Raw genomic sequence first — 12,298 nt, 5'->3', positions numbered from 1 at the left:
AAGGTAACTTCTTCTAGCTGATGTATCTACAGGGTCACTAGTTTGTAGCTGAATTCTCTACATGGTGGTTTCTTTGTAACTGAACTATCTATAAGGTGACATCTTCTAGCTGATCTTTCAACAGGGTGATTTGTTTGTAACTGAACTCTCTACAAGAAAACTTCTTCTAACTGATGTCTGAACAGGGTGAATTGTTTGTAGCTGAACTGTCTACAGGGTGATTTGTTTGTAGCTGATCTCTATACAGGTTACTTATTTCTAACTGATCTCTTGAATTCTGTTCAGGGTGACTGCTCTATTAGGATGACTGCTCTATTAGAGTATCTCGATCTCGCATTTGCTACCCCAAGTTGGATTTCGTGTTATAACTCCGTGGCTTTAAGTCTGATTCTTCTACACCATTGAAGAGCCTTTCTAAGATGATAACTCCATCTGTACAGCGATTTTCAAAGCATTACCCCAAGTGGTTTATCTGGTAGGCGTGGCAAGCATAATAATAATAATAATAATAATAAAAATTAGCTAATCTCGATTGCGTAATTGTTACACACTGTTGATTTTTTCACTGTATCTTCCTGGTTTTTAGCTCGATTTCTTTCAAACCACAAAAGGTTTGAGGTTCAATAGTTAACCTATTCACCCACCGATTTTCAGCTTCTTCCCATACGCGGTTTACCCTGTAGGCGTGACAACATATTGGTGTTATTTTTCGTGCATAATCGCTCATAACTCTTTGTCTGTTATGGTATTCCAGCCAAAGTTGGTACAGAGATGCGCCTTTATACCCCCCTTCTGTGTGCCAAATTTCAAGGCAATCGGATAACGCGTTCGCGTTTTATAGCAGTTTTTGTAAGTGTGCGAAAAGAGGAAGAAAAATAAGAAGAAAAAAAAACGAAGAAACTAAGCCAATTTTTGAAGTCGCATATCTCAGGAATGCCTGAAGCGATTTCGCTCAAATTTGGAATGTGGAGTACTGAAGTTGGAGGGAATGTACACAGCAAAATTTGTCTTGTTTCATCAAGGCAGCACAGAGCTACGGAGGTGCGAAAATTGCGTTTTGTTTCTTCCTGTCAATATACTCACGGGGTTGCGCGCCGGCTTCTTGGGCCGCACGACACACTACCGTGTGTCTTGATATTGGACTTTGAGGTTTTCAAGTAGAAGTGCAGGTGTAAAGAATTGTAACAAGCATAATGAATCGGTGCTTAAAACTGATATTCTAACTGCAGGGTGAATAATTCAGGATTTAACTGTAGGTGTACTTGCTATAATTTATTTAAGTTGTAGGCCTGTATCTAATATATGCAGGATAATAAAAAGCATAATACATGCTGAATTGCATGCTATGATAGTATGTTAGCATATTAGTTTGATACTTCAAAGTAGCTATATGTAGAGCAACTGCTTAAAAGTTACATAGATTACATTAATAGACTCATTACATCAATAGTCTCTAATAGAACAGTCACTTTTCATTAGAGTGTTACCATAGCACTTTTGTCATGATTATGTTACTCTCCCACTGTTACAAACATAGCTTAGAGTGTACAGCTGGAAGTTCATGATGTACCATTATAAGCATGCATATACTGTACATAGTATACTAAAGTGTCTGATGACATGCTTCTGAAATATTTTTTAAGGTTTTAGAACCCATGACATTGAATTGCATCAAAATAGTAAATTCAATGCTTTAAGCTCCATAACTAACTGCAGAGTGAAGTTAAGATTCAACTACATGCAGCTGTGAATGCTGTGTTAGAGTAATTAGCTACTTGACTGTTGTATTAGAGTACTTCAATGTTTTTAAAATTTATGCAGTAACTGGTGAACAATAAAGCATTTATTTACTGAGTGTTTATCAGGTAATTTTACAATAGTTTTTTTTTGTTTCACATTAACACATATGTACACACCACACACAGACATGTATATACACCTATTTAACTACACATAAGACAATCAAGTAAGGTACTGGATCCAAAGAAGTGTACGTACTACGCTAGGTAGCTATAAATTTAGGTTGTACAATGCTATCTTTACCTACACTGTTTATTAAACTGGGTATAATTGTAGCACTTTGTCATGATTATGTTGTCATGCTAAGTGCACTTTTTATACCTTGTATGCCACCATATATTAAGTGTTATGCTTAGCCTACACATCTATTAGCACAATCAAATGTAGTATTTTATCCATTCTTCTTTATACTCCATTAGCTTTTCAACAACTCGTTAATAGCACAAACAAATCCACTTAAACTATTACCCCTCCCAACCCCAAATAAAGTACACTATATATTCATTTAAATAGTTTGTGCCATTGCGCATTAACCACAACACTACAAGTAATATCATTTTTGTCAGTATTGCTGTAGTAGTTACACTTTCAAGCTCTATTGTAGCTAACAGTAGCTACTAAAAGTCACATCAAACAAGTACAGTTATATAAATGCCAAATCGCATACCTATACAGATTTTCTGTATACATCTGTCTATACATCTATATATATATATATATATATATATATATATATATAGTATGACATGTAAATAGTGAATCACTGTGATGTGCATGATGTTTATTTTTCAGATAATGTTGTTTGTACATTAACTATGTAATCAGTGGTCACATTAATGTGTTATATAGTTTTATACACAATGTGGGGTTATATGGTGGTGTTTACAACTTGTGAAATACTAGTGGTTTATATTACAATTATGCTTGTTAAGGATGCTGTTGTATGAAAGCTTATTTTTTTTTTTTTTTGTAATTCCTTTAAAATCATGCATTGTAAACAAGCAATTAGGGTATTGCACTAAGGTATGTACAATGCTGTAGTGTACTCTAGCAGTTATTGATTGGTGTGTTAGGGATTCTTTAAGCCATGTGGTTTAGTATAGTGCTGTGATTCTGCATGCTTTAACACTCTTGCTTAAAATGTTTCTTATTATAGCATTTGGCGGTATCTGTGTATAATGGTAACATTATGGTATTGCATGCATTGTATGGATAGGGTTCAGTGCATCTGTCATAGCATGGTGTCTGGGGTACTACAATTTTTACGAATGGTGGGTATTTGTAACAGCTGTGTTAAAGCAATAGGATAGTGCCACAGACAAACGTGTAATGTTACTGGAGACAAGTGCCTCAAACTTGCTAGTTCACCTTTATTGTACAAGTGTACCTAGTGAATCAGTACTATGTAATAGTCATGCACAACTATTACAATCAATGATATGTATACAATCTTTTGATTCTTGAGCACTAATGAGGTCATTAAAATCACTTAGAGATAGGCCTGCGTCAAATATGCCAGCATAATAACAAGCATATTAGGCTCAGTGGAGTGCTATGCCAGCATAATGCTAGCAAATTAGGTGGATATTTCAAACTATGGAGCTCAACACTCTCTGATAGAGCAGTTAATGGAAACTGCAAACTCCATCAGAGCACTCAAATGCATTGTACTTAGCTCCAGCCCTTAGATGAACACTCCAATAGAACAGTCATTTTGTAGTGAAATTCTCTGAATAAAATGATTCAAAATCATTGTATGAAATGTTGCTAACCTAGGAGCATAATGGAAACACTGAAGAGCATAATAGGTGACAATAAAAGGCAATCCTGAAAGCATTTTATGCATAATTTAAGGATTATTTGACTCAGGAACACTAAGGGACCTGTTCAGAGGTTCTCAAATAGTTATGGGTACATACCTCTGGGGAGGTTCTCTACAGTAGTTACAGTTAGAGTCCTCCTTAGCAGATGGGTATCTGCATATCTCCAGTTGAAGGAGTCAATACAGCACACCTCATGCACTGCATGGTGTACTGCGTCACTCCATATATTGCATGTTTCAATCAGGATCATTGCAGTATCAGCATTGCATTGTAGAGAAGTGCTCTTTTATACAGAACAATATGAACATTGCTTGTAGGTTGAACTGATGGAAAAATATACAGTAGCACATTTAAATTTTGATAGGTATATAGGCATGGGCAGGTCAATTAATGGGGTGAATGCTGTGTGTTCTATTTGAGTAAGTGTTTTCTCCTTGTAACTCCAATTCTTTGTGTTTAAACTACTTGCCTAAAATATAGCCAGGAAGTGTGTACCAGTGTATTAAGTTAATTTTGCTCAAACCTTTGCTCGCAGTATAGCTTTAAATACTCTTTGTTGACCACGTTATTACAGTGCCACAGCACCACATAATTTGCACATGTATTGATAATTATAATTGGTTTAACTATAATTACATACAATTCTGCTGTATAGTTAACCCCATGTTCACATTATTAGGCTTGCATGATGGTGGTTAATGTGAAAATGTGAAATGGTCCTGCACGTAGGGAAGGTATCAATGCTAGTATGATATAATACTGTTTCATGAACCGATGGCCACAAGTATACGGTACATTCAGTGTAATGTATACTCAGTATCATATGTATAAAATTCGTAATACTATAAAGCTGATATTAATTACATTACACAAACTTAAGCTTGTTACAGTTGAAATTGTTCAGTCTGGACTTTTTTGTATTTAATGGCCATGTGTCTTAATGTCTCATTATTTTATTTTTGCGCATGTCAGCTAGTAACCATTTTAGACTTTTGGCTGTACTGAACTTTCCCCGGACTTTAAAAAGCGGTGTGGGAGCTCATTTTGTCTAAAATACCCTAAAGTACAATATAAACCATCAAACTTTGTTAGCCAAAGGTTGGTCACGAAACCACAGTTTTTGACCCTACTAATATGTTTGTTGTTGTTTTCTGTAATTTCTCTCCTTGCAATGCCCACCTTGTGTTTTTCCATGTTGTGGTTGCATGTGCCCATGGACACACCACAATTTAATTTCTGTATGTTTTCATCATCAATGATGGTTCTTTCTCAGACCACTTCATGCTCAGCTCTTTACAAAGATCACTTCTTCATATTGTAAAATTCGTGACTTTATCAAAACAGCTATATAGGTCAGCTAAAAAGGCTACATTTTTATGGTCATCCCCTTATGAGACCTCATTTTACTTCAACTACCTTTCACTTGCATGGACAAACTTTCTTTTAAACCACTATTTTTGTATGACACATTCTGGTACAAAACTACATAAGTGATAATGGTATACAGTGTATGATGTGTAATTATGTTTGCTTGTGTAGTTATGTTGTGCTTTTGTATATTGCTTTGTTTTGTACTTGTGTGCATATATTCTGGAAGGGAAGAACAGCCTTGGCCGAATTCCAGAATTTAAACAAATAAATTAAACTAGATCACCTCCAAAATTTTACTGTGTGCTAGCTAGAAGCTAGAAGAAGCTGCAAATACATCTAACTGGGAAATGTAAAAAATGAAAAGAGCAAGAAGAAAACTAATCTCTTCTATAGGAATCAACGAGAGGGCGTATTTCAGTGGTAAAACTGCTAAAAATTGAAATACTCTAATAGAACAGTCAACTACTCTAATAAAACATCCATTATCAAAACTATATGAGCTAGGAACAAAGACCACTGCAATTGAACCTCTTCTTATTCACCTGTGTACTGTTGTCTCACTATTGTGCCAAACATCTTGCCATACCAATTGTACTTAAAGGCTACAATTCTGCTATATTTTATGTGCAGTGAATCAATCATAAGACATCAATTCTTTTTGAAAGGCTATTTTCATAAGTTCATTTGGTAGTGGGTATTTCAGTTGTAGCTACAAACTTGATACTTTGCAATAAATTTTAAACATCTATAAAGTTAACAGCTACAGTATCTGGGGGCTGCACCCTGCTCCACAAATTTTCTACTAAATGTGACCACTGTATAATATCCCTTGTGCTTGTATGTTGTGTTTGTAAGTACACAATATAGGTGTGTATAATAGTTATTTATCAACATAAAAGTGTACCATCACTTTAAATTCCCTTTACAATAACCACATGCAGTATATAATTCTGATCATATGTAATTTCCCTTCCCTAGTGAAAGTAAACTGAAAACTCTTTGAAAGCAGTTGCAACATAGATTCAGTAATATTGCATGCTGATTGCAGTTTCATTTTAATGCTATTGCTATTAGCATCAGTTTAGGATAATAGAGTTAAGTATCTTACAGCTTCTACATTGAGGTTGCACTCCTAGACCCCTTAAATTGAAATTCAACTTTTAACTCAAACCATACTGCAGTATATATACTGTGCCCTTTATGTGACAGCTATAGTATTACCACCACTAGAGAATATATAATAATTTCACTTAGTTATACTGTACACAATCCTTATGCCTTATTCAATAAAGCTCAGTCAAAATTATTATCTCAGAACGAGGTTAAATTTGCAAAATTTTCCTGTGGGGAGCCCCTTAGATACAGCCAGAGTTGGGGTAGTTACTTCAGAAAAGTAACTTGTTACTCGTTACTTTTATTCCATGTAACTTTGTTACAGTTACCATTACCTTTCAAAAGATAACTAAGTACTCTAGTTACTAGTTACTTTCGTAGCATAAATTATGACTTTGTTTTTAGCTTTTGTAACATGAATTTTGCTCAGATATGCATCATTAAGGGATGCAATACATATTTGCACTTAAAATAACAATTCTGTAGCTATTTCAAGTCAGTTTTAATTATTGCTACATGTTACTCAAGCTGAATCATAGAGAACAGTACACAGAATCTGTCTACTTAATGTGGCTGTAGCATTTATGGCACAAAAATTGAAGTGCTCTTGCTTTTAAAGCATAATTAGTTATAGTTACAATGTAACTATTGAAATTAGTTACTATTGTAACTTAGTTACTTTTCAGACAATTACTCCTAGTTACAAGTTACTAGTTACAAAGCAAGTAACTAGTTATATTACTAGTTACTTTAAAAGTAATCAGTTATGTAACTTAGTTACAAAAATAACTAGTTACCCCCAACTATGGATACAGCACACTCCACTAGTATCAACCAGTTGCCATTTAGCTTTAAAATTTATAGTTCTTGTGATTCATATATTTTGCACAAGACTGGTAACAGTTGGTGCAAGATGGAGAGCTATGAGGGAATAGTTTAATGACAACACTGAACATTATATCATACACAGTGCATGTGTACCATTGTCTTATATAGCATTTATGGAAATGCATTCTGCATAATCTTCCATGCAGCTCTTTGTAAGCTTTTACTCTTTTTCTAGGTATTAGCTGACTTATACAGAACCTTTTAATGTATAGCTGATAATTCACCTCTCTCATTATTGCTTCCTTCCTCCTTTTTGGTGCAAGTCTCACTGCTTAGTTTTGATTTTCCATTATGTGATGACTTTTCTTGTTTGGTGGAACTACCGTATAGCCTAAATATTTCGAGGCAGAAATTTTTCACTGATTTCACAGTTTTGGGGGTTATCAGTGAAAATTTTAGCCTTGAAATATTTAGACCTCCATATAGTCTAATACATTAATTTTAGGAGTGTTTGCAAACCTGCAAAAAAAAAATTTTTAGCAACATTGCTCAACCTCAAAATATTTGCCCCTCAAAATATTTAGGCTATACAGTATGTAAGTAGTGCTACATTTTCTAGTCATCTTGAGACTTATTTGGGACCACCAATGTCAGTTTGTACACCCTTGCTAAGTGACTGAGGAAATCAAAGGAACAAGGAATGTTGTTTTGTGATGAACTCTGTGTTAAGGTTGCAAAAAGCCATCAGATGAATTTCTTTCATATAAAGAACAATCACAAAGGTACTTACTCTCTTTTGCCTTAATCTGACCTGAGCACTGTTTATCCTCTAGTGTTTCTGTCTTATATCTTATAATGGTAGTTGGTGTCGAGGCTACAGAAAAATAGTATTGTGCACACGTATGGACATCACTTACTGGTAGAAAATCACATCTACAGAAGGAACAAGTATATAGATTGATTTACTTGAAAGGATATACATCTTATCTCCCAGAGTATTGACATTGCACTTTCTAGCTTAATATACACACTTAATGAAGGACTGACTATGTTGTTAATAACAAATTTTATAATAAGCTAAGTACATCAATATGTAACTATAGTTACAATGAATTTCTCACCATGAGATCATCCATCATCACTGTTGGGTAAATTATTGTGGAATACAAATGGGAGACTGTGGATGGAAGTGATTACCAGCAGTGTAAGTTGCTTGCATTGGTGTTTCCATCATGCATTGCATGGTAAGCAACAATTACATGCCTGAGTACATGGTACCCGAAACACAACAGCAACACCCACAACTGGAGACAGTCTTTTATAATTTAAGTAGGAGGTAATGTTGGTTTAAGCCTAATATATATATTTGCATTCTGACAACTACATAATGTTTTGTAATTATAAGCTACTGTATGGAAGCAAACCCAGATATCCATGGCTAACATAATTATCTTTGATGAACACTTACACATGCCGATCTGAAGTATCACAGGTGCTTTAAAATACCAATCACTGGTATCACTATATCACACCAGAGATATGCAGTTTTTATTAGACAAAATCACCAAAAATTTATTTTTAAGCATTTACACATGGCTAGAATCATCATACATTCTAACAAATGAAATGTGTCAATGAAATTGTGCATTGCAAATCTGACAGTTGTACAGAGTATATATATGTAGAAGCTGGAAATAAAAGCAAAGGGACATTTACAAATGTACGTATATATCTACACAATTGCAACCACTACACATTTACAGTAATATGATATGCATGATCACTTATTAAACACACCAATCCAAGTGTCACAGGAAAATACCCCCTCCATAGTAAGCCCACCCATAACAATTATTTGATTAACCATGCTCACTACTCCTGGAAAACTCATTGCTACAGGAATATCTGCAATTTGTCCCCATAAACCAGTTAATGGGTCAAAAGCACACACCTCGCTAGTCTGACTTGTCAGAGATGACTGTCTTCCTCCAACTGATAAAAGAAAGTCGTTATATAAAATAACAGGGGTTGAGCAACACCATGGAGTGTATGGGAGAGACTGCCACTTCAACTGGTGACTTGAGATGTTGTCTAGTGAGGCAGTAAACACTTGTGGAGATGGATCAGAATCATTATAATAGTTAGCAGTTCCACCAAGCACACATAGAGTATCATTTATAACAACAGCTTTAAGTTGACGATGTGGTACTGGAAGATGTTCACCAGCATACCACTGCCCAGTGGTAACATCAAGTACCTCAGTTACACCTACAATAGTCCATTTACTTTCAACTACTCTCTGACCTCCCACTGTAATAAGCATTGACTGATACCCAACAGCTGTTAAAAATGACCGAGCAGTAGGCATTTCATTGAAATCCTTCCACTCTCCACCATCAAGAGCAAGAACCTTGTTGGTGACTTCATTATTAATTGTTGTCCCTCCAGCAATGATCAGTTTATTATCCAGTACAGCCATAGCATAAAAGAAATATGGTGTTGCGAGGGAAGGCGTGGTCCACTGATTGATGTTAACAGTGTAAACATCCAGTCTGTAACAATTTTGGCGGTCACTAGCATTTCTTCCCTCATATCCTCCACCAACATAAACCGATCCATGTAGTAATACTGCTGTATGTGCTGTACGACCCACTGGTAGAGGAGCTACCTTTTTCCATGTAATATCCACTGGTAAATTGTTTAATGACTTCTGTGTATAGCACATAATATAAAAGTGTATAGCTAAACAAGTCATGTCTTACTTGTGCATTGACAATTGGTGCTTCTGATACATTTGGTATCTGTTCTACCTGCCATGTTATGGGGCTCATGGTCACATCTGGACACCTCAGATTCTCTGCTTCTTTCATCCTCCTCATCCTCTCTGACACATCTGATATTGGAGGACGTCTACTTGGATCATTGTCAAGGCATTGCTCAACTAAACGTCTTAGGTCTGTTGGAGTACCTATCATCTTCTCTACATGTTCTCGACGTCGCTCTATTTCTGATAAAGCCACCAGTTTTCTAGTCTTAGGATCAGTCACCACATAATGTAGTGGTTTAGGCCATTCTTGATTCACCACATGAAGTGTCACTCCACCATAAGAGAACACATCAAGGGGAGGACCATACTCTGGGATCTCTACTAAAGCTTCTGGTCCCATGAAGTCTACTGTTCCTGGAGCACGAGTCTTTGTTCTCCTGTTACCTACATCTATAGCTTTGGCTACTCCTAGGTCACTGATTTTTGCCACAAACTGACCAGTCAATAAGACATTATTGGGGGAAAGATCTCGGTGGACGATGGGAGGATTATGACTGTGGAGGTACCATAATCCTCTAGACACATCCAGTAACATAGACAACTTCACACACATAGGAATATTTAGGTACTTTTCCACCAGTGACGCAAGGCTCTCCTGCATCCTCTCCATCACTAGAACTGGTAATCGCGACTCACCACCAGGATTGTATACTCCTAAAAACTGAACCACATTTGGGTGACCAAGACTGATACTCTGGGCACATTCGTTGAGAAATGTTCTCCTTGTTCCTTCGTATTCTTCTCGTGAAACTCCTTCAACTAAAATTTGATGGACTTCTTTAGCAGCGAAAACAGTCCCACAATACTCTATTTCGAAAACTCTTCCATACGCGCCAACACCAATGTCCTTTCCAGTTGGCCTTACTCCAGTAAGATAGAGATGTTGGATAAGGTCAGTACTCGGGTTGGCCATTTTAATAAGAAACCATAGCTACTCTGTCCTTCACAATCACCCACCAGTTACAACCAGCTCACGTGTCAGAATCCATTACATAATTTATTACTACGTAATAAGAGAAGTTACGTAACTTACATTGCCAACGTGGTCAGGCAAAGTCGCCTAAAGGGTTAGTAAACTAAAGCCTCCACCAGAGCATTAATTTTCAGTCTTGGGCCACCAATTGTAGATTCCTTGTTTCCTGTCACCCGCCCGCGTGGGAATTTTAGAGCCGCATGCAAATTTATTATTACATTTAATTGTCACGTGATCTAATTATTTTTTGTTTATAAAGGATCTATGGTACTAGTGTGAGCACATGGTTTTTTTTTTTTTTTTTTTTTGAGCACATGGTGGTGAGTTTCTGATGTTGTTTAGTGCCAAAAAAAGCATGGATAACTACGTAGTTTGAATCCATTCCAGCAGTGGAGTCTCTTCAAGTAGCCATTGGTGAATGACCCAGAATGAGCCTAATGAACAGCTTGGAGTCCCACTCATCTGAGGTTATTACGTGTGTAGAACATAGAAAATTCGTAAAACTTGCTGTTGCCGTTGATGGCTAAATTAGTGTTATGACCACGTGAATGATAGCTGCACCCAACCAGCAAACTCTACTATAGATAAAAGCCTGCAAGATTTGATGGCTGCATGCTCAGAGAAAATGAGGGGTCTGCAACGCTTTGAATCTAACCTTCTATGAGATTTGAATCTTGATGAATCCCAGTGAAATCACAACAAATTTTACTTGTGACATCTCTGCTAAATCTGAGAGAAAAAGCAATTAGGAGTTAATGGATTCCCTTTAACATCCTTGATATTAAATAATAGATTTTAACAATACAATAAATAATAACCGCCCGCCCGCCTGCATGTTATTTTTTTGCCTGACTATAGGATGGGAAACAAGCAATTTACAATTGTTGGCCTTAGGAGAAGAAGTGTGGCAGAAGCTTTACATAGACTATGTCTGTGAACTCTTTTTGTATTCGCCAAATGGAATACATGAACACATATGCACATGACCTTAAACTTTCTAGTAACATGTTTAAAACAAGTGCAGTAATCCACTGTGCTATACATGTGGACTTGTAATGAGCCTATCTTAATTGTGCAGCTGCAGGGTATTCTATAATTATTAATATATTCATCAGTGCACATCTGTGGCTTATGCATTAGTAACACATGCATCAGCAACAGTTGTGTGCTTGTAAACCATACTTATACACATTTTGTTCACTATAATGTGTTATGCCCAATCAGTTATGCCATAACTACTGTTGTTATAGTAACTCACATGAGCAATGTATATTGTCTTACTGATAATCATCCATATTCTATAGTTTCTGTGGCTCAACTTTCAACTGCAACAATAACACATGCAGCATGCTCGCATGCTAGAACCCTATTAATTCTTTACATGATGGGTATGCAACTTGTTATGGTGATCTTACAGCTGTTGGTTAGTCACAACATCTCCACTATCATTAACTAGTTGATTTAAGTATTACAGAGAAATTTTTTTTTTCAGTGATACTGCATAAGAGTTCATTAAACACAACAGCTATAGCCATACTGTTATTAACCTTATATTTTCAGTAG

General features: G+C 36.1%; 1 protein-coding gene across 1 annotated transcript; it reads right to left on the bottom strand.

Moving 5' to 3' along the window:
- Positions 1-8,506: 8,506 nt before the first annotated feature.
- LOC136238613 (uncharacterized) lies at positions 8,507-10,698 on the bottom strand. The gene is made up of 2 exons (XM_066029179.1): positions 9,698-10,698; positions 8,507-9,645 (listed from the first exon to the last, which is right to left on the bottom strand). The coding sequence occupies exons 1-2, from the start codon at positions 10,673-10,675 to the stop codon at positions 8,716-8,718; spliced, it is 1,908 nt and encodes a 635-aa protein (XP_065885251.1). The 5' UTR covers positions 10,676-10,698; the 3' UTR covers positions 8,507-8,715.
- Positions 10,699-12,298: the final 1,600 nt, after the last annotated feature.

This window comes from Dysidea avara, chromosome 11 (assembly GCF_963678975.1).
Source record: "Dysidea avara chromosome 11, odDysAvar1.4, whole genome shotgun sequence".
Lineage (NCBI taxonomy): Eukaryota > Metazoa > Porifera > Demospongiae > Dictyoceratida > Dysideidae > Dysidea > Dysidea avara.
This window is presented reverse-complemented; position numbering and strand designations above follow the sequence as displayed.

Coding starts and splice junctions, on each gene's coding strand:
- LOC136238613 (XM_066029179.1), bottom strand. CDS start 10,675: ATGGCCAACCCGAGTACTGACCTTATCCAACATCTCTATCTTACTGGA. Junction 9,646..9,697: donor CACCAATTGTCAATGCACAA/GTAAGACATGAC, acceptor TGCTATACACAG/AAGTCATTAAACAATTTACC.